Source organism: Pan troglodytes, chromosome 4, assembly GCF_028858775.2.
Source record: "Pan troglodytes isolate AG18354 chromosome 4, NHGRI_mPanTro3-v2.0_pri, whole genome shotgun sequence".
Taxonomy (NCBI): domain Eukaryota; kingdom Metazoa; phylum Chordata; class Mammalia; order Primates; family Hominidae; genus Pan; species Pan troglodytes.
Genome location: NC_072402.2, coordinates 40,644,468 through 40,668,087, shown reverse-complemented (window position 1 = coordinate 40,668,087; position 23,620 = coordinate 40,644,468). Strand labels below are relative to the sequence as shown.

The following is a 23,620-nucleotide window of genomic DNA, read 5'->3' as shown; positions in this document are numbered from 1 at the left end:
CTGCCCCCGGCTGAAAATGTACTTTTGACTTACGGTATTTTCCATATATGACTGGTTTATCGGAACGCAGCCCCATGGTAAGTTGGAGTGTACTGTATTTGTAGTGCTTTGCATAAAGTTGAACAATCATAAATCGAACCATTGTTAAGGAACCATGTGTATTTGGAATTTTGTGAAGCCAATATTGAAGTGTGGGACTAAGACCCATACACCAAAATTGCTAGTCTTCAAGCATGTTAGCTCTTTCTAGTCCATCAAACACTATATTCTAGATATTACACATAGGCATTAAAAAGTAGAGTCTAATGGGAAAAAAAAAAACTTAAGAGTCAGGGAATCAGTAGGTTTGGAACCCCAACCTGTTCCCTCATCTGTAAAACAGGGGTGGTACCACCAATCACCGCTACCACCTCCACAGGACTGTTGAGTGGGGAGGAGTCAGAAAAAGCATAGTGCCTGGTACAGACACGGCGGAGATACCCTCACACACCACCTCATCAACCACAGAGCCTGGGTGACAGGAAAATCCTGGTTTGGCATCTTCTAATAACTTCAGAGATCTTAAAGATTTGTTCTAGTACTAACCTCACAGAATTCTATAGGAAGAGAGAATGAAGAGGCCAAATAAAGTAGCTTCACTTATGGTATTTGTGCAAGGCTATTCAAAGTATACAGATGTGGAAGGTTCACAGAAAATGTCTTAAAAGGTAGACAATATAAATGATAATATGAACTCTGTTGTAACCAAGTTCAAATAATGGCAAGAAAATCTGGAAGATCCTATAAAAGCAACCGCATTTGAAACTGCTAGTTAGAACTACACCTTATTTGCAGGTTATATGCCAAAGTCAAGTCTAAAGAAAAACTGCACAGTTAAAACTGCCCTAGAAAATCCCTCTAGGAATGAGGACCACATAATATTTCTCTGTCATCAAATTCAACACAAGTCAGATTTTCCCTCCAGCATCCCACCAGATTAAGTAGTTGGCTTTTGTTTACAGATCACATTGTTTGGATGGCATGTATCTTTGAACACTAGGAAAGAAATATGCTCAGTGCCTTTCAATATGAATCCACTGACTGAGTGAAATGGAAGTCCACACTTCCCATTTCATGGTTGTTCTAGGGCATAAATTACCTGAGTGCAACAAGTGGAGCTGAGATTAAACGAGATTTAAATAAATGAGATTATTTATTTATGATTAAATGCATACAGCTCAATTACAAAATAAGTGTGTATCATTCACCAGCACTGTGCTTCCATTTTAGAAACACCCAAGTGAATATGGCTTCTCTACCAATCTTTTAAAACTTCTGGATGTGATCCACAGTAAGAAATTCATTGTAAACTGTAACCCATTACACACATATGTGTAATACATATGACAAAAGATACACAAAATATTACATGTCATGTACTTGATATATTCTTCTTGTTATATTTTGTTAAAAAAAAAATTGAGCTGGGCGCGATGGCCGAGGCCTGTAATCCCAGCACTTTGGGAGGCCCAGGTGGGTGGATCATCTGAGGTCAGGAGTTTGAGACCAACCTGGCCAACATGGCGAAACCCTGTCTCTACTAAAAATACAAAAATTAGCCGGGCGTAGTGCCTCATGCCTGTAATCCCAGCCACTCAGGAGGCTGAGGCACAAGAATCACTTGAACCTGGGAGGTGGAGGTTGCAGTGAGCCAAGATCCCACCACTGCACTCCAGCCTGGGTGACAAAGCAAGACTCTGTCTCCAAAAAAAAAAAAAAAAAAAAAAATTTAGGCTGCAACTCAGTAGTTTTCTTGATCCCTAACTGGGTTATGGGAAGAACACTGAATTTCAAGCTCTTAACTACTCAGAATAGGGCAATATCTCAGGGTTAAGGAAAACAAATCAAGCCAGCATATTTGTCCATAATATTTTAATACTTTTCCACTTTAAATACTGGTTTTAATTCTGTGATTGTAACATGGAAGATCCAACTTTATTGTGTTTAAAAAACATCATCAGGATCATAAAGCTATTATAGAAGTTACTCTACACACTCCCAAGGTACTTTAAAATGATTATGTTTTGAGTCTGTAGATGAACCATGACAAAATCCAAATACATCGTCTGTACAACTCGGACTAAATACTGGTGAAAAGTGTTTAATTGGACAAATAACTGATAAGCTTAAAGATAACCAGCACAATTTCACAAGAGAACCAGCTCAGCCCAACTAAAAATTTCTTAATAGCAATTGACACTGACGTTGTATTAGGTGTATAAATTAGTTGATGAAACTGAACAAATAGAAAACCCATTCCTCCTTTTCCTTATTTTGCCTTCTTACACCTCCCTTGCAGATATAACCCTCCTTTGGTTTAGCTACCCCTGTGGCAATTCCAAACCAAGTACTGCAGTGATCATCCTCTACCTCAAAACCAGGAGTCCTGAATTCCAACTGAAACACTGTGCTCTCTTGTCCTGTACAGTGGGCAGTCAGGGACAAAATCCCCACATCACCAATATATTTCAAGTTTCTAACATAGCACAAAAGAGTAACTGAGTAGAAAAGAGAGTAAAGGGTAGTTTTTTTTTCTTTTATTTTGGGGGAAGACAAATATCTGCAGATGAGAAAACATGAATATTCAGGATGTAGGAATCAGCTTAATGAAAATAATTGTAGAGGGTCTAAATGTTGTCCAGAAGGCCAGTACCTCTCCAAATTCTGACCTCTTTTGGACTCTTTCCACATTCCCCAATTTATTTCTCAATCTGATTGGGTGGGATTAACTCTAGTGTGGTACAAGTGCAGTTATCTAAAGGTAAAATGTTATCTTTTCTTCTTTTAATACAAATATTTTAGTGTAATCCTTTTATTTACAGAATCAATTGCAAAAGTATATCATCACATTTAGTCCAAATGCAACTAATGATAATTAGATTTAGATATTGCTTTGTAAACTTGCCATACTTCTGTAAAATAAAGCTATCCAATTCAGTTATGAAAGAGTTAACTGTCTGTGTTCATGATAGTTACCAGAAATGGCAAACAGAGAAACATTTATAGTGCGCATATAGAATTTTTTTGAAGATTCTTATCAGCGGCTATGGTGAATAAACCTGCCCTCCCCAACCCCCCTATTCTCCCATCCCAACCCCATACCCCACAGCTGATTGTAAAATAAAATACACATTTGAGGTATAAATTTTTCTTTTTTAAACATCACAATATAAAATGTTAACTGGTGATGTAGTAAACCAACATGATAATTTGTCTTATTTGCCTTACTAGCATTACCACCATATAGGCACTTTTCCACGTAGTCAAATTATGAACAGCATTTTTCTATAAGGCATATTCCATGCACATCATTTACAGAAAGGTAAATTAAAAAATAGAAAAGATTATGGAGCGTGAAATCCGCGTGCATGTAATGTAAGCATATGTTTTATATGTATTTTTCTCTCTGTACAGAATAATAAATATCACTATATCTGATGCAAGTAATTCACTTCCAGGATTGTGCATATTAAGTGATCAGACTAATCCCATCATTAAATTATTATCTTGCACTTATCATTAAGACTCCATTACCATGTATGTGATATATACAGGACATGTTCCATGTAACATGACTTTCCGCTTTACAAAATGGGTCTGATTTCTGTGTTTTTACAGAGCTGAACAAGTCAGCAAAGCATCTACAAAATGCCTCTGATTTGTATAAATACACTGGTGTGTAAACACAATGAAGATTTGGAAGTGGGCAGTCATTTCAACTTCAGTGAGTACTATTCCTTGCCTCATCTCCATGCTTCAATGTTGTTTACAGGACTTAAACTGAAAAAGGTATTTTACATTTTAAGTTCTTATAGCAACAAAGAAAAGCATTTCAGTTTAAATCATGTGGAATCCTTACCGCTCTGCTGAAGTTTCTGATCAAGAGGCAAAGAGAGGCATTGCTCACATTTTCTATGTATACTTTGCAACATATCTTTTAAACTGACCCAAACTGGAAGAACAAACATATATACCCGTTACTGAATACCAGAAATATTGAATTAAATGTCAAACTCAGTCTGATTTGCTTTAAACAAGTGATACCATATACTATCTTAGAAATTTCAAGAAAACATGAACTTATCTTGACCATTTTCCAGAAAGTAGTCTATACCAACAAGATTTGTACAGATGTTTCTGTTTGGAGACAGGCAGAACCAATTTAGGGCTTACCAAATTGTGTTCATAACAAACTGAAAAAAATCTCTAGTACACAGTACACAACTAAAAAATATAATAGAAATATAAAGATATCTAGGGGAAGAAATAAAGCTTTTCACTTTCTCCATCAGAACCAAGGTTCTTCATGGGAGTAAGACTATAGAAAAGGCAAAATCACAGGTTATTGACAGCCCTCAATTATTAGGAGACACATGACAACATGAATCATTATAGAAATCAGCAGCAATGAATTCTATGATTATACAAAGCAAAAAAGTCAAAAAATTCTGGACACAGATTTGACTGTAGGCCTGAAAAAAGAACCTCATCCAGATATTTGGTGCACAGAAAGCACATGCCCCATGTGCATTCAACTTTTGTGCTTTTCTTTTGTGCACAAAACCTGATACAACAGAGGATCTTAGGCCGGACCATAGTAAATTAAAAATTCTGAAAAAGTATCCAAAAATTAAAGCATCAATTCCTAGTTGTGATTCAAAGTTGATTTTTTTTTCTCTTCTAGGAGCAAGCAAATAAAAATATAGCCATATACATGTAATTTTACATGTATTTATAGTTATATGCTGAGCAAGGAGATCTAGCAAGAGATAGCTAGTGTTAGATGTTCAGCTTTGCTATTGCAATATTTTGTCATTTTTGTACACAAGGCCAAGGTCTTGGGCCACAGACAAGGCTATAGATCCTACGTTCCAGCTTAGAGCATTCAGCTTTTTTTTTTCTTTTTTTCTCCAACATGGAATGTCACACAGCCTTGCTTCAGTCACTGAAGGAAAAAAAAAAAAAAAAAGACAAGTAAAAAACTCAGCAGTATGTTTGTTACGAACAGCTGCAAGACTACCAGAACAGAGTTCTCCCACCCTCCATATTCATGGAATGCATGGAATCTCTATTAAAATTTATCATTATGAATGCAAAATTATTAACCTTACAAATTTGAACTTATTCCATCAGCAAGGAATCAAAGGTATATGGAATTTTTCAAAAGTTAGAAAAAAAAACGGGAACAGTCCTCTCTACGGTCCAGGCCTCCAAGATGACAAAGAAAAGAAGGAACAATGGTTGTGCCAAAAAGGGCCACAGCCACGTGCAGCCTGTTTGCTGCACGAACCGTGCCTGATGCGTGCCCAAGGACAAGGCCATTAAGAAATTCGTCATTTGAAACACAGTGAAGGTCGCAGCAGTCAGGGACATTTCCGAAGTGAGTGTCTTTGATGTCTATGTGCTTCCCAAGCTGTATGTGAAGCTATATTACTGTGTGAGTTGTGCAACTCACAACAAAGTAGTCAGGAATCGATCTCATGAAGGAGAAGGATCGAACACCTCCACCCCAATTTAGACCTGCAGGTGCTGCCCCATGACCCCCACCAAAGCCCATGTAAGGAGCTGAGTCCTTAAAGACTGAAGATGGACTATTCTCTGGAGAAAAATAAAATGGAAATTGTACTTAATATTGCATGCTGAGTGTATCTGTGCCACCTAGGGTGAGAATTTTGTGTGTGTGTTAGACCAAGTGTGAAGTGACACAGTGTATTTTCATGGAGAAGAAAGCTTATTCATGTAAATCAAATCTTAATTGTTTGCAGTCACATCCTTGGCCTCACAATTTGCATAGTTGTGTAAAATAAAGGGGGCATAGGCACCTGAAAAAAAAAGGGCAATATAGGTGAGCAGAGGTAATCAGTGAAAGGTCTCTGGATTTTTACCCCACAACATGGCATTTCTTTCCTCTTAGCCTGCAATAAAAATTATGACATACAATACTACTTACCAAGAATTTAAAAAATGTATTCAAGCTATGAGAGAGAGGCCTGCCTTATTTAATCAACAAACATGCTCAGACCTCTTTGTCAAATGAGTTTAAAAGTTTTTACTGGCGGGGCTAGGTGGCTCGCACCTGTAATCCCAGCACTTTGGGAGGTTGAGGAAGGCGGATTGCTTGAACTCAGGAGTTTGAGACCAGCTTGGGAAACATGGTGAAACCCCAACTCTACTAAAAGTATAAAAAATTAGCCGGGCATGGTGGTGTGTGCCTATAGTCCCAGCTACCCAGGAGGCTGAGGTAGGAGGAACACCTGAGCTTGAGAAGTTGAGGCTGCAGTGAGCTGAGATCGCTCCAGTGTACTCCAACCTGGGCGACAGGAGTGAGATGCTGTCTCAAAATAAATAAATAAATAAATAAATAAATAAATAAATAAATAAATAAATAAAATATATATTATATATAATATATATTATAAAGTTTTTACTGTTAAACAACTTTGGATCTTATTAACTCTTTACAGAACTTTCTCTAAAGATGATACACACATTATTGAATGTTACTATTTTTTCCATCACCAAAATTAAGAACGTTCGCTTTCCTAGGGTTTCAATGCTGGGTTCGACTTCATACATTTATCTTCCATAATTATTGTAAAAAAAAAAAAAAAAAAGTTACGTTACAGTAACAAAGATTTTACCATGTTAAGGTTTGAATTTGGATCTTTGTTAGAAAGAAGCTCAATCTGGACTCAAAAAGCCAAATCTGAGTTGGGGGCCAATGAATCTTTTCAGCTGTATCTTTGCACACATATACATGTATCCACAAACAATAGACCTCTCTTCCCCAGAGATGAATTTTTTCAGATTCCAAGCTCCTCCCTCCCAGGTCCACAAATGAAAAATCTGTGAACATACACATGCACACACACAGAGAGTCAATGAAACACTGCTCTAAATCCAAGTCTAGAAGCAAATGCTGCTAATATCCTACCATTTATCTTTCAACTGTTTAAAAAATTATTCTTCTCAAATATAATTGAGAGCATGTTTTACACACAACTGCATTCAGATTTCTCTTGCTTTAATACAAAGTTGTATTTCTGCCTTGCTTGGTTGAATATCTGAGAACCTTTGGTAAGGAAGTCATCATAAAGCATCAAGAGGGAGGCCGTTTCAGTGAGGTCATAGTGAAGAAGAGAGAAGGCAGATATAGTTAGAGTGAAACAAAATCTGGTCTTGGATAGAGTGAAACAGCAGCACTTTAAAAACCCTAGAGGCCATGGCAAAGAGACACACAGCGAAGCAGGGTGATAAGCCTGTTGCTGTCACATGCCATCAGTTTTCTGGTTTATTTGATAAATATGGCACAGACTCAGAATCGATAAGAAGTAATGTGTCCAGATCTAGCTATAACAATTCTAAAGTACAAGATATAAAAATTGTCAGCACACTGAATGCAGTGCACTTGTGCTTGAAGAGAGAATCCCTAAAGGGTAAGGCTATATTCCAAAACACCAATCATTCAGGTAACTAAGACTGGAACCTATTTAATATTTTCAAATACCCTTTTTCCTGGGATAAAGCTAAACAACTGAGACATCAATGCAATATCCCTTATGTTAGTATGGGATATTAGTTAGTATCGGACAATAAATTTAGCTTTTGCATTTTTTAAAAGAAAGACATACTATAAACATCATTAGAAATCAGACTTGTTTAAAATTATTTCATTATATAATTGACTATTATTTTTAGCTAAAGAAAAGGACTCAAGAATATACATTTCTCAGCCAATTATTTAACATCCAGTGTAGGTGAGAATGAGAGAATATTCATGTGTTATTGCTTACCATTTGTGTATCACAATTGGCAATATCTACTAATATTTTAAATGTTATTACAAAATAGAATTTATAGAAATCGTACTATACAAAAGATTCTCAATGGACTAAAGCAGGCTTAAACTCAGTCATAAGAAGAGGAATACAATTAAAACTACACTGAGAGAGTATTTTTCACCTAATGAGTTGGGAAAGTTATAAAGTTTTGTTTTACACGTTGTATGAAAAACTGTGGGACACAGGGACTCCAATTCATTATTGCTGTTGAGATGGTCAATTACTATAACCTCTATGAAAAGTAATATCTAAATTATAAATGCACAAACCCCTAGCAGGGCCAGTAGTACCACATCTATTAATTTTCCCACATATAAACTTGCAAGTACAAAATGACATATGGATACAATTATGACACTGCTCTGGCAAAAATTGGAAACTGTAATATTCGCCAATGCAGAACTGATTAAATAAATTATGCACATCTATACAATGGGATACTGTATAACCATCAAAATCAGGAAGCTCCTTACAAATATGTGAGACCTTCAAGATAAAATAAATGCAAATATAAGATGTTGAACAGTGTTTATAGTATGCTGCTGCTTCTTTAACAACAAAAAAAGTGTATCTGTGTAGAAAATACACTTGTATTTGTTCATTCAAGCATTAAAAACTTTCTAGAAGAAACTAGTAATAGCATATGTTAATACTATATGGTGAATGCAAGACAGGGTAAATTTTACTGTATAACTTTTTCATACTTTTGACTTTATTTTTTGACAGACATTACCTGTCCAGGCTGGAGTGCAGTCGTGTAATCACAGCTCACTGCAGCCTCAAACTCCCAGACAAAGCGATCTTCCTGCTTCAGCCTCCCAAGTACCTAGGACTATACATGTATACCACCACGCCTAATTGTTTTTTTGTCAAGAGGGAATCTTGCTATGTTATCCAGGCTAGATTTGAACTCCTGGCCTCAAGCCATTCTCCCACCTCAGTCTCCCAAAAAGTGTTGGGATTACAGGTGTGACCCACTGCACCTGGCCACTTTTGGCTTTTAATCATGTTAACGTATCACTTACTTTAAAAAGTTAAAGATTCTGGGCTGAGCGCAGTGGCTCACGCCTGTAAACCCAGCATTTTGGGAGGCCCAGGAGAGCAGGTCACCTGAGGTAAGGAGTTCGAGACCAGCCTGGCCAACATGGTGAAACCCTGCCTCTACTAAAAATACAAAAATAGGCTGGGCGTGGTGATGGACGCCTGTAATCCCAGCTACTCGGGAGGCTGAGGCAGGAGAATCGCTTGAACCTGGGAGGCAGAGGTTGCAGTGAGCCAAGATTGCACCACTGCACTCCAGCCTGGGCAGCAAGAGAGAAACTTTGTCTCAACACCACCAAAATAAAGTTAAAGATTCTACCTCTTTGCATAAAGGTGTTCAGTGCTGTACTGGTTGACAGTAAAAATATGGAACCAACTCAGACATTAACATGGGACTAGTTAATAAATTCTGCAACATGCATGTAACAGATGTTAAAAGAATGAGATGTTTTACACATCTCATGTCTTATAAAGAAAGATAGTCAAGATACACTGTTAAGTGAAAAAAAGGTTATAAAACAAGAATTTTGTATAATAGTAAGTATAAACATTTTAACGCTCAAAAATATGTCAGTACATACACAGAAAAATCTGGAAGAATATACAACAAAAATAACAGTTTCTGGGAAAGGAAAGAATACAGGAAGTTTGCACTTCTACAATTCTACAGTTCTATAATATCAAAATTTCTTTACATAAGCATTAGAAGAAAAAGGAAACAATAAAATAATTAAGTTTTAAAGGCTATAAACTACAATTTTCAAGGCCAGGCACGGTGGCTCATGTCTGTAATCCCAGCACTTTGGGAGGCTGAGGCAGGAGGATTGTTTGAGGCCAGGAGTTCAAGACCAGCTTGGGTAACATAGCAAGACCCCTATCTCTACAAAAAATAAAAAATTAGCTGAGCATGGTGGCACATGCCTGTGGGGACTCCCAGCTACTGGGAAGGCTGAGATGAGAGGATTGCTTGAGGCCAGAGGTCGAGGTTGCAGTGAGCCGTGATGGTGTCATTGCACTCCAGCTTAGGCAACAGAGCAAGACCCTGTTTAAAACAACAACAACGACAACAACAAAAAACAACGAAACAATACTCTATAGGGGAACATCAAAAAACATAGCAAATACTTTCAACAACTAAATTTTAGTATTGACAGAGTCATATTAGTCAAATAAAGTTAAAAAAAGATAAAACATATCTTTAGTACCTGTTAATACTAGAACAAAATAGGCTTTCCTGCAGTTTTTTCTTGGACGTAAGAAGTAAAACGTTTTAGAAATTTAGGATACTCTCGCTTTGCCACTGCCCTTAACACTGAAGCTGGTGCCCATCCTCCAGGGTTCACTGCAAGATAAAGGAAAATTAAAATGTATTAAGATACAATTCTCCAAACATATGTGAAGCACTTAATTTGTTCCCTTGCTTTTAAAATATTCCTCACATTGGACCAATTAGCATCTTTTTTTTTTCTTTTTGAGACGGAGTCTTGCTCTGTTGCCAGGGTGGAGTGCAGTGGCGCGATCTTGGCTCACTGCAACTTCCGCCTCTGGGGTTCAAGTGATTCTCCTGCCTCAGCCTCCGGAGTAGCTGGGATTACAGGTGCATGCCACCATGCCCAGCTAATTTTGTATTTTTGTAGAGATGGGTTTTCACCATGTTGGCTAGGATGGTCTTGAACTCTTGACCTCATGATCCGCCCGCCTCAGCCTCCCAAGGTGCTGGGAGTACAGGCTGAGTCACTGTACCCAGCTGGATCAATTAGGATCTTTTAAGTCCCAACCCTTCATTCCTTAACACTATCCATCAGACATAATCAGACAGCAAATAAGAAAGCATCTATAACCTTTCTACAATGTTCTTAGTTCCCAAAATTACCTGCAAAAATTAGTATAGCACCACTTAAGGTTATTTAGGGCAGATTATTCACAAATCTGTACTATAATGAAATAGTAACTTACTCAGGTAAAACTGTTTCTTTGAACATACTAGCAGTTATGGCCCTGTATAAAGAAGGTTTGACTTTTGATGAGAGAGGTTGCAATGATACTCCATTGAGAATCTTTTGTATAGTACAATTTCTATAAATTCTATTTTGTAATAACATTTAAAATATTAGTAGATATTGCCAATTGTGATACACAAATGGTAAGCAATAACACATGAATATTCTCTCATTCTCACCTACACTGGATGTTAAATAATCCAGTGCAAAGCAGGTGAAGTAAGGACCCAAAGCAAGCAATGAAAAGACCTATCCAAAGTGAAACAAATATATGTAACTAGCAACTAATAAGGACTAGGGAAACGCTGACTCAGAAAACAAAAAGCCTGACAATGAATGCCAAAGAGAAATAAATATGTAACTTGCTAATAAGGACTAGGGGAACATTGATTCAGAAAGCTAAAAAGGCTGACAACGAGTAAAAGAACTCTTAATTTCCTTCCCCACTGTTGCTTATATTCCTAATAATAAATCTGTTCTATGAGGCAAATATCTAAGAAAATGGTGCTTAAATATGAAGGCTAGGTCAAGCGCAGTGGCTCACGCCTGTAATCCCAGCACTTTGGGAGGCCGAGGTGGGTGGATCACGAGGTCAGGAGTTCAAGACCAGCCTGGCCAAGATGGTGAAACCCCGTCTCTACTAAAAATACAAAAAACTAGCCAGGCGTGGTGGTGGGCACCTGTAATCCCAGCTACAGAGGCAGAGAATCGCTTGAACCCAGGAGGCGGAGGTTGCAGTGAGCTGAGACTGCACCACTGCACTCCAGCCTGGGCAACAGAACGAGACTCCATCTCAAAAAAAAAAAAAAAAAAGAAGGGTATATACAGTGACCTAGGGATTAAGTTTTAAAATTTTCCTATCCAGCTCTAGCTTCAGAAATACTCATATAGCAGTAGTTCCAGGGTGAAATTCAGACATCTGTACTTTCAAAGATTCTCTAGTAATTCTGATATACCTTTCTCCAAATTAAAAATTAGTAATCTAATGGATAAGAACTAAAAAGGCATTTGTCCAAATTGTTGTCATATAGGTCATGATCAAGAACAGCCACATTATCAAAGAGCAAAAACAATAAAATACATACCATTAGCTACATATGTAATCTTGCATAGAATGTTGTCCCTGCTAATTTCCTGGTTTCCCTCTGGTGGGCTTACCAAGGTTTGACAAATCATAGCAACATTTATTTTGGCACGGACACATCGGTTGTTTAGCTGCCAAAACAAAAAACAAAGCATCAGTAGATACCCAGTATTTTGTAAACTCTGCTGGTCTAATATTATATTAGGTTAACCAAAATCGTAACTCTTAAAAGTATCTCCAGTGAAATCTTATAAGCACCAAGCTGATATGACACCAGGATTCCTCCCCACCCACTTTTTCTGGGGACAAGGTCTTGCTCTATTGCCCACTCTGGAGTGCAGTGGTGCCATCATAGTTCACTGCAGCTTCAAACTCCTGGGCTCAAAGCAATCCTCCTGCCTCAACCTCCAGAGTAGCTGGGACCACAGGTGCACATCACCAGGCCTGGCTAACTAAAAAAAAAAAAAAATTTTTTTTAATAGAGATGGGGTCTAACCATGTTGCCCAGGATTCCCTCCTCTTAAGTAGTAAATGGAGCTAAACTGTGGTAAACCACAGAGATTTGGCTGGCAGTTGATAACGGCTTAAGAGATAACTGTGGGAAGTAGCCTACTGCCCAGTGTATGTACTGCCCTTTTGGCTGTTTCACGAAACCTTAGAAGGAAAGGTAAACGGCCCTGGTGGAATGTTCATAGGCATGACTGTTGCCCTCAGACAACACATGGGCTATACTGTTCCTAGCAGTCAATCCAACATAAAATCTAAGAACCATTATCAAATCAAGTATAGTGTATGGGCTGTGTTTATCATTTTTGTCCCGCATTGTGTATTTAGCTTTATATTGTTTAATTATACACATTTATATACATGTACTTACAGGAGCACTGTCATGATCCACAGAAAAATTACAAACTATCCAAGTTTCAGGGTCATTTTCAGTCAAGGCTGGTATCTTTCGAATGACAGAAAGATATAATACGTCTCGCTGAGAAGCAGGCCACACCCTCTGTGGAGAAGTAAAAATCTTCTGAAAAACAGATCTAACATGGAACTAACAAGAGAAACGTAATGCCAATAAATGTCTTAATTGAAGGTAAAATCTCTCAAATTTTAAATGGAAAGCATCTGAGGATATCTACCAAATGATTAATTATGAACAGAGTTAATAGCTTTGCAGAACAATATAATAAAAGGAATAATGTTCTATTTTTTTAATTGCAGTAAAATATATACACATATAATTTGTCATTTTAACTAACTTTTAGGGTACAATTCAGGGACATTAATTACATTCACAGTGTTATGTAACCATATTGCTATCTCTGAAATTTATCATCATCCCAAACAGAAACTCTGTACCCAGTAAGCAACAACTTTCCATTCCTCTCTCCTCATACTCCATGATTATGTTCTGCTTAGATTCAAAGATTTAATGAAAAAAGACTTATTTGAATCAAATCACATTAGAAAGAATTCTAAGTCACTTAGATTAAATATTTCAATATTAAGGTATGCAAGGGGAAACATATACTATGGGAATGACATGGAGCCTAGGTCTTCAATAAATGGGACTACCTACTTTAAATGAGAAAAAAAAAAACTTTTATCCTATTTAAGTTACTTTTATTTTGGTTATCTCGTATATGTATCTGGACTAGTCCTTGTTATGCAGCGTCATTCCTGATTACTGAGAGTAATAAATAGCATACAATACAAATCATTTGCAAGATGAAATGATTCATTTTTTAAAGATACAAAATTTCATGTAGTTGACAAATATAGTGTTGGGTAAATTGTGTGGAGACAGTAAGTAATACATGAAGATTTGGCAAATTTAGACCTAATGAATACAAATCCACAGGATGATAAGATAGAAATTTAAAGAATGAGAATGACTTAAATATCAAGAGACCAGTAGCCCTCTTTTAAGACCATACTGCAAAAGATGTCAAATTTAAAGGGAAAAATATTGTAGTGTAAATAACACTATAGACTTTGAGTCTAAGCAGAACATTATTATGGAATGGGAGGAGAGGGAATGGAGAGTTGTTGCTTAATGAGTACGGAGTTTCTGTTTGGGGTGATGATAAATTTCAGACATAGTGTTAGTGGTATAGTTACATACATTGCGAATGTAATGTGATTTTCTTGAAAAAATGATTCCAGGACAATTTGTTTATTGCAAGAATTGGCAAATAATTATAACTGTAACAAATTTTGTTACATATAAGATTATTTTAATAATTTTTAGTTTTATTTTTCAATCCTGATACAACTTATATGACCCTCCCTCCATCTACTATTTATCTAGCAGAATACCTTCAGCAGATTGTTTTCCATGAGGGATTATTTTCAGATAATAAGGTTCTTTTGGTTCTAAATTATTGGTCATTTATCTTCATTCCAAATTATAGGGTGATTAATTAATATTCTGACATTTACTAAATTTTAGATTTCAAATTAGACTTCAAAATTTGTATGCTGAAACAGAATCTTAATTGTTATGCATTTCTGAGCAGCTACCGTGTAAAATTAAGTATGGCTCCTAATTATTAGATATAAGATGTCTCAGATGACAAGACTGAGTTTAAGAAATACATAACAGACTTACAATGTTTTCATATACTGTACTCAATTAAAAACCATTTAAAAAGAAAAATGAAGCACTCACTGAATTGGAAAAACGAAGTACCTATTAAATCATTACATTTCTTTTATAATGTTTAATACTTTTTTTGGTGGATCTCTCCAAAATTTTAATTCCTTTTATTATGCTATACACATTATGTTATTGGGCAGTTTTCAGAAGAGAAAGAGCAGAATAAGGCAAGAGAACTATTGATTCTATAATTTTAAATATCAAGAATAGCAGAAGAAATAAGGTGAAAGGGAACTAACTTAAATTATGTTTCTGTATGCTCTGGTGTATGACTAACCTCTCAAGTCATGCTCTGTGATTTTTCTTTGCTTTCAGATAATCCATTTACTTTTATATCTATTAGTCTTAACATAGGCTAATACCATGCTAGCCATTACCCTTACTGTTGTTGTCACAGGAAGCTGTAATTCACTTTCATATTTGGTAACTATCATTTACCTCTTATAGAAACTAGATACTAGAAAGGTATTTAAATGGATTTCAGTATTTCAGAAGGCTCTTTTCTAGACTTAAACTGTGTATAAAGAAAGCTAAGAGTGTGGCATACACCAGTAGTTCCAATTACTTGAGAGGCTGAGGCAGGAGGATCACTTGAGCTCAGGAGTTTGAGACTAGCCTGGGAAATACAGCAAGACCCTGTCTCTTTAAAAATAAAAAGTGCACAAAGGGAACTAACCGTTGATCTTTATCAAGCACTCTATTTCTAGATTGTATCTCTCAGATTCTTGACTGCACATATTTCTGTTCTGAACAAATTGATATACCTTTTAAATACATGACATTCATGAATCATTAATAAAGTCTTTGGATTTTTGTGGCTTTTAATAACCTCCCCAATTTTACTTTAGACAATCTATATGTCTGAGTTTGAACTACAGTGAAATCCTTTTAGGATGAATGAAGAGATCTTTACCTTGTGTGTTTGATAAATGATGATTGCATTATCAGCTAATGTTTCCACCACATGAAAGTTTTCTATAGTTGCTGAAATGAAGAGAATAATAAAAAGATATATTATCTTTTCCTAGAATGTGATCAATTCACTTATGTTGAAAGTCAAGTACGAATGGACAGTATGGTAAATTGAACAGGATCCTGCCCTATCTAGGTTACATCCAAATGGAAGGTAGCTAATACTTAGTATTATGGTTACAGATTAGGGATGTGAGGTCTGATCACCAAGAAGCCTCATTTTCTTTGGCCCAATTATCTATCTTCCACAGCAAGAAAGCAATTCTAATCACCACTGCATCACTCAGGCACGAATAATTCCCTAACACTAAAACCCTTCCCTTTTCCCTAATTTATTGATGTTAAATAAATTGTTATATCTAATCTTAGGTGGCTATTTCTGTGAAAAAGGGATGTCAAACTGCCAATGATAAACATCTGATGATGTTGAGAAGTATCTATACTTAGGAAATTTTGTGTCTAAGGGGAATACACACTAAGAATAACTCTAGGCTGGGTGCAGTGGCTCACATCTGTAATCCCAGCACTTTGGGAGGCCAAGGCAGGTGGAACACCTGAGGTCAGGAGTTCGAGACCAGCCTGACCAACATGGCAAAACCCCATCTCTACTAAAAATACAAAAATTAGCTGGGCGTGATGGTGTGCGCCTGTAATCCCAGTTACTTGGGAGGCTGAGGCAGAAGAATCACTTGAACTGGGGAGGTAAAGGTTGCAGCGAGCTGAGATCATGCCACTACACTCCAGCCTGGGTGACAAGAGCGAAACTCTGTCTAAAAAAATAAAATAATTCTAAAGTAATCACAAAAGGATTCACCTAGGATTTACCACGGAAACAGTTTAGGAAAGAGTAGATGATGAAACAGAAATCTTCAATTTCAGTCTTGGCTTCTCCACCATATAGCTCTTGTTGCCTTTGACAAGTCACTTTGCCTATCTGAATTTTACTTTATTTGTATGTAAAATAAGCAATAATAACTACCTATCACTGTAGGATTACTGAGGTTATTGGATCAAATTACATACTAGGAAGCATTTCATACACTGAAAAGCTCTATATAAATGTATTGCTAGTCCTCTATATGATTTTCCAAATACTTTCTACGTTGACTTTGTAAACTATGTAGGAGATGCAGAAAACTAGGTTGGATTTGATATTAAATTCAAAATAATAGATTAAAATATATTAATAATGACAGCTTACTTTCCCAGTCATTGCGAACGTCAACATTCCAGAAATAATTGCAGACCTCATGTCCTGTGACGCCTTTAACTGCATGGGTAGCTTTTAAAGGATCCAGAACAATCCCATTTTCTTCTACTTCTCTTCTGTATACCTAAAGAGAACATAATTCCAAAACTGTTTGAAAATTAAAAATCAAGCCCATAAAAGCAGGAAAGCATGCTTTTAATACAGCTGCTCTTTAGATTTTTATGAAAGTCTATTGATAGAACATATTCTGCTAAAAGAAAATTAAAAATTTCAAATTAACAGACAAAAAAGTACTTAAAATTATAAATCCAAGGTAAACCTCAGATAAAAACATGCATATGTGATAAATGACTTACTGTGAGTTGTTTAAAAATAAATAAATAAAATAAATTTGAATTAGGCATTATTTACCAAACATTCTCAAAAGACTGTTTAACATGGCTAAGAAAACCAAATAAACCTGGCTAGAATATATTCTCCTTAAAGATACTAAATTAAGTCTGCTTTGTTCAATGCTGTATCCCCAACATCTAGAATAGTATATGAAACACAGTAGGCACTCAGTTATTTGTTAAATCAATGGCTGAAAGCTAAGATGGCAAAAACGTAAATACAGATCTATCTTGCTTTAAATACTGAGGTTACATACCTTAAATGCTAAGTAAAATTAATTATTTTAAAATTATAGAGTTTGCTACTTTAGATAATTATGTGATAAATACTCTTGAGAAATGAAACATGTCATCATGGGGGAGAACCAAGTGCCAATTTATGAAGGACCTATGGGGCTGGACACTGTTAGGCATTTCACATAGTTTTTCTTAGAGTATCTCTCAACAGACTACCTTCCCCTACCTATTTATTACTCATATTATTGGGACCACCGTTTTCCCAGCTACCCAAACTAGAAACTCTAGACTTTTGATTCCTCCCTTTACAGTTCACACAGCTAGTAAGCTCTTTACTATTCTTTTTTGTTTTTTGAGACAGAGTTTCGCTATTGTTGCCCAGGCTGGAGTGCAATGGCGCCGTCTCGGCTCACTGCAACCTCCGCCTCCCAGGTTCAAGCGATTCTCCTGTCTCGGCTTCCTGAGTAGCTGGGATTACAGGCGCCTGCCACTACGCCCAGCTAATTTTTGGTATTTTTAGTAGAGACAGGGTTTCACCATGTTGGCCAGGCTGGTCTTGAACTTCTGACCTCAGATGATCTGCCCGCCTTGGCCTCCCAAAGTGCTGGGATTACAGGTATGAGCCACTGCCACCAGTCAAAAACTGTTCTTAATAAAGCATAGAAGAGATGATTAGGGGTGAGGCAGGAATCTATTGACACCACGGCACTGGCAGTTCCTAGATGTGGTGCCAAAGGTGCAGAGCAGGGAGGCCTCTAGCTCACATTATTATTTTTTGTCTAAAATGTCTTCGCTAAGACATCCAACAGTTTGACTTTTCTACTGTTCTAGGTAGGCTTTCATCACTTTGTGCCTGACTCTTTTAAGTAGTCTGCTTGTTCTCCAGTTTCTTCCCTATCAGCTTGATCTTCTTAAAATTACACTTTTCAGGCCAGGCGCAGTGGCTCACACCTGTTATCCCAGCACTTTGGGAGGCCGAGGCGGGCGGATCACCTGAGGTCAGGAGTTTGAGACCAGCCTAGCCAACAAGGTGAAACCCCATTTCTACTAAAAATACAAAAATTAACCCAGCGTAGTGGCGGGTGCCTGTAATCCCAGCTACTTGGGAGGCTGAGGCAGGAGAATCACTTGAACCCAGGAGGCGGAGGCTGCGATAAGCCAAGATCATGCCATTGCACTCCAGCCTGGGTGACAAGAGCAAAACTCTGTCTCAAAAAAAAGAAAAAAAAAAAAAAGATACTTTTCATACAGTGGCTAGTCTACTGTTGTAGACAATTGTTATAGACAACGACTGTTCTCTTTAGAGAGTAACTTTATGCTTCCCATTATCTAGGCCCAATTTCTCTCTAACACTGTGGGCTGTAGGAGTACTTATTTTCTATTCCTCATTCCAGGTAGAGGGACGTCATCCAGACCATCACTCCTGGCTTCTCTTTAGTACTTCACTTCCTCCTCCCCAGAGGGAGGTGACTCTACGGTGACTGAACGATGACTACAGAAGAAGAAATAAGGCAGGTCTGGCTCAACCCTTTCTTCCACGAAGAGCATACATCCTGGCCTGCTTCTGTAGTGAAGGTTTGTGATTATCCAGCAATGCCAGGAACATGCTTAATTCTGGAGTAACAAGACCCTGTAGCAGCTGATCTCAAACTATTTTCTACAATCACTTTATCAGAATTATAGCTAACATTCTGGTATCTCATTTATCTGTCTGTTTTATCTTATGTCTTACTTTGTTCCTTATTCAAGGGGAGAGGAAATCCCAGCATCTAATATTATATCTTATTTGCTAGAATAATTCTGGTCAACATAGATTATGCAAAAAATCCTGACTAAAAAGTTTGCTTTCAAGTTTTTGCTCACATTATAATTTTTTCCCTAAAATGCCCTCACCTCACCCTTGTCACAACTTTCTTTTTAATTCCAGATGTAGTTCAAATGCTTCTCTGCATTGTAAAACAATCTAATTGTTTCAAATCACAGAGATCTTTCTTTTCTGATTTTCTCCACCACTCATCTGTACTCTTCACTCAGTACATTATCAGATGGAGCCAAGTAATAGCATGCATATATATATATATATATATATATATCTCACACAGGGTCTCACTTTGTGACCCAGGCTAGAGTGCAGTGGCACAAACGCGGCTCATTGCAGCCTTGACCTCCCTGGCTCAAGGAATCTTTTGCCTCAGCCTCCTGGGTAGCTGGGACTACAAGTGTGTGGTACTGCACCCAGCTAATTTTTGTATTTTTGGTAGAGACGGGGTTTCACCGTGTTGCCCAGGTTTGACTTGAACTCCTGAGCTCAAGTAATCCGCCTGCCACGTCCTCCTAAAAGTGCTGGGATTACAGGCATAGCCACCGTGCCTGGCCAATAGTATCTTTTAAATGTCAATATTCTTTTTCCTTAACTAAAGCTTTAGCTTGGAGAGTGTCTTATTATCTTTGTATCTTTATTTAGCATAGTTCCTTAGGAATGAGAGAATCCAAAATTCAATGTTGCTTTTGCTTTTCAATCCATCTCTGTATCTCTCAGTCCCTGCTCTTATTTTCTGTCCCTGTGTTTAGGGATGTAAACAAGATTAACTGACCAATGTCCAAATATCAAATAAAGGTGCAGTAAGAGAAGGGAAAAGAAGGAGGGTATAGACCAAAAAGGGAGAGAAACAAAGTGTCATCTAGGCACAACATTCAGTATGTTAAAAAAACAAAACAAAAGGAAATATCCAAATACAGGACCATCAGCTAATTGTGACCTGGTCATATCTAATTCTCTAAATTTTATTTTCTTCATGGCCTAGTCAAAACAGAAAGGTTTAATCATATATTTATATTATAATCATAAAAAACTTTAGTAAAGGCAAAACCAGAAAAGCAAAAAGACATTTTATTGCTCAATATATGGTACTGCTTTGATCACATGTAATAATTTGTTTTAAAGGTAAGTTGAAAGTGCTATCCTTATTCATATCAATAGTAATGATAATATGACTGAAACAGAGATGCCTTTGGCAATCTATAACATTTCAGGGGGAATTACCTTCATTTCTCCTTCTTCTACAACCAACTGCCAATTGGCATCTCCGCCTACATCCTGTAATGAGTAAGTCATGTGGTTCTGCACCATCTCTTCAACCTTGAGAGGGGAGGAAAAAGGCATGAGAATCCAAAAGGTATGTCATAATCTCTAAAACAGAATGGTCTTCAGTTAACTTCAGTTCAGAAATGGTGCTCTTAGTAGCTGAGCAACCAAATGCACAAAGGTTAGTAGGTTTTACATAGTGTTTGAAGAGTTTAGTCCACATTCCAGATATCCAGGTTAATGACAGGAGACAGAAATGAAAAGAAGGAAGATGGGTCACTCAAGTAACACATATTGGCCTAATGTGTATCAAGCGACCAAAATAAGCATTTTCAGGAAAAAAGAAATATTCCATTCTATATCATAAAACAGAGATGATGTGTTAAAGTACAAAATAATGGAAGAGTAGAGATAAAGGGGGCACAGAGATCATCCAGTCTAATGTTCCTATATTTAAGACTATGTGGAGATAATCAGGAAGGTCTGGTATGAACAAAGACATAGAGAGAGAGAGCATATCTTTGCTTATATCTTTGCTCTCATATGAGCAAAGATACACAAAGATGAGCAAAGATATATATGTATATGTCAAAGATTTCAATACAAAAAAGGTGAAAAACCTTTCTTATGCCACTGATAAACCTCTCTTTTATCATGGAATATAAGCCAATTTAAAAATAATCAAACCTTTATTTACTTGATTCCAATTTCTTTGTTCTAAATTATTTTAGGGACAATGCTAATATTCATATATGCAAGCATTTACATATAATCACCTTTTAGTTCATTCTTTTAAAATTTCTAATAATTTCCTTTTAAAATTTTAAAATTTTTCTAATTTAAATTTATAACTTTTTCCTGATATTTAAATGTAACTCTTAATTATCACAAATTGTCCTTATACATTTTATGTAAATAAGCAAAGAAAGCTGAATATTTCACACTACCAGAATTCTCAGATTTATTGGAGAACTGAAGTGATACAAAGATTGCGGAAACAAAGTAATTTCATTTTCTGTAATAAATACATTAGAAGACAGAAGAGCTGGAAGATATATATATTATACTTCCATTAAAATTTTATCCTTAAGTTTAACTATTTGTTTTATATAAAGTCTATTCTGTTCATTAGGAATATAGAACAGGAATCAGTTTTGAACATATTTCAAAGTAAATAATCAACTTCCCCCCTACCCGCCAAAGACAGGGTTATTTTGTCACCCAGGTTGGAGTGCAGCGGCACAATCATAACTCACTGTAATCTTGAACTTCTGGGCTCAAGTGATCCTCCTGCCTCAGCCTCCTAAGTAGCTAAAACTATATGCCTGTGCCACCATGCCTAACATTTTTTTTTTTTAAAAGACAGGGTCTCACTTCGTGGCCCAGACTGGAGTACAGTAGTATGATCATAGCTCACTGCCACTACAATTTCCTGGGCTCAAGGGATCCTCCTGCCTCAGCCTCTGAGTAGGTGGGACTACAGGAGTGCACCACCACATCCAGTTAATTTTTTGTAGAGACAGGGTCTCGCCATCTGGCCCAGGCTGGTCTTGAACTCCTGGTCCCAAGTGATCTTCCCACCTTGGCCTCATTAACGGTTTTAAAAAAGAAACTCACTCTGGGAATATAATTTTCTATACCAAAGGATATGTTATATGTGATAGTGATGTATACTTCTGCTACCTCAAGTTTCTGGATCTTAAATGCATTTTTGATTACTGAAAGCAGGTATGGCCTTAAGTGTCTCCTGATCTGTCAATCATCAAAAAGAAATTTTTTGACAAAAATGCTGAGATTCTATAATCTATTTTTGTACTAAATAAACACTAACAATATTTTATTCCTTTATTCATAATTCTCAAAACAGTGTGAGTTACTGATTTGACAGAAATTTAACAGGACATTCTACAATTTTACAAAGCCTTGGAAAATATAACTTTTGGTGTTGCATGGAGAACCTGTGCACCTTTATAATTTCAGAATCTGCTTTGGGAGGGCGAGGATAACCAATGCAGGATTCCAAATTACTAATACATACAAAATGTATCTGATTTCCAAAAAGAAAAGTTCCAGTTAGTATGCATAAATAAAAGTAGCATTGGCTTGATTCATTTGTCTCTGTCACATTGTGATTAGGAGAAATGTTTACTCTTCAGATCCCAAAATCTTAAACATCTTTAGATTTGAGTATATCTTTGAGGTAGGAAACTAGCAGTTAAGCACACCTGTATTTATTATGAGATAAGAGACAGAAAGAAATGCTTCCCCCAAATAAACCCTACTTTCAATAGGTTACCTATGAAAGAAGAATGTGAAGAACAGAAGAATTTTATTCTGTTAAAAAACAGAATTGGGTTTAAAATAATTTTTTAATGCTACTTAGCTCTTTTGTCAAAAAGAATGCAGGTAGTTGTGTTTCTGTTTGGGAGATTATTCTGAATTAGGGATTTCAAATGCCTAAGAAATGAGGTGTTTTTGATTTGTGGTTTTGTCCAAAAGAAAACAGATTCCACAAATATAAACGCGTAGTAGGTAGCACAAGTTAAAAAATATATAGAAAGCACATTTAACATTGTCTTTCTAGATAGGCAAAAAATGCTGTTCCTTCAATGGTAGGCCATGAGGGAGGCCCAGGTTCAATTTTCAGCCATGCTGTATAAAAAGGTTTTAAAAATGATATTCCTGTAACAGCTACACTGCATCAATGGAAAACCGGTTTTCAAAAGGTCCAACAAAGAAACAAACATTCAGTACTGTGCTCCTAAAAAACTAAAGATTCTAATGAAGTACTAAATTACTGCAATAAACTCTGCAAAACTTTCATCATGGAATCTTCATTCATGATAATATCTTCCTTGAGATAATAACATTAAAGTTAAGAGAGGTATACAGGTAAAAATCTCACTATAACAAATTTTATGTTTGCTGTAGGAAAATACGAAGTAACCAATATTACCATAGGGGCAGTAACTTGGGCACTGGTGACCAGACTGACACTTCAGATTTAACCTGATAATCTGCTCACTTTACTGTTCAGTTATGACACGACATATTAAAAAG

General features: G+C 36.6%; 1 protein-coding gene across 4 annotated transcripts in view; it reads right to left on the bottom strand.

Moving 5' to 3' along the window:
- The window catches only part of CERT1 (ceramide transporter 1), a 141,503-nt gene that overhangs the window by 713 nt on the left and 117,170 nt on the right, over positions 1 to 23,620 (bottom strand). For 2 of the 4 annotated variants that reach the window (XM_526893.9, XM_063810357.1), the window contains 7 exons: positions 20,519 to 20,614; positions 16,838 to 16,970; positions 15,578 to 15,648; positions 12,883 to 13,011; positions 12,007 to 12,136; positions 10,127 to 10,263; positions 4,755 to 4,984 (listed from right to left, as the gene is read on the bottom strand). In XM_526893.9, the coding sequence (XP_526893.2) occupies positions 10,136 to 10,263; positions 12,007 to 12,136; positions 12,883 to 13,011; positions 15,578 to 15,648; positions 16,838 to 16,970; positions 20,519 to 20,614 (687 nt within the window). In that variant the 3' untranslated portion in view covers positions 4,755 to 4,984; positions 10,127 to 10,135. Of the gene's footprint in view, positions 1 to 4,754; positions 4,985 to 10,126; positions 10,264 to 12,006; positions 12,137 to 12,882; positions 13,012 to 15,577; positions 15,649 to 16,837; positions 16,971 to 20,518; positions 20,615 to 23,620 lie in introns of those variants that run through there. The other 2 variants (XM_009449006.5, XM_054685039.2) reach the window with 1 other exon arrangement.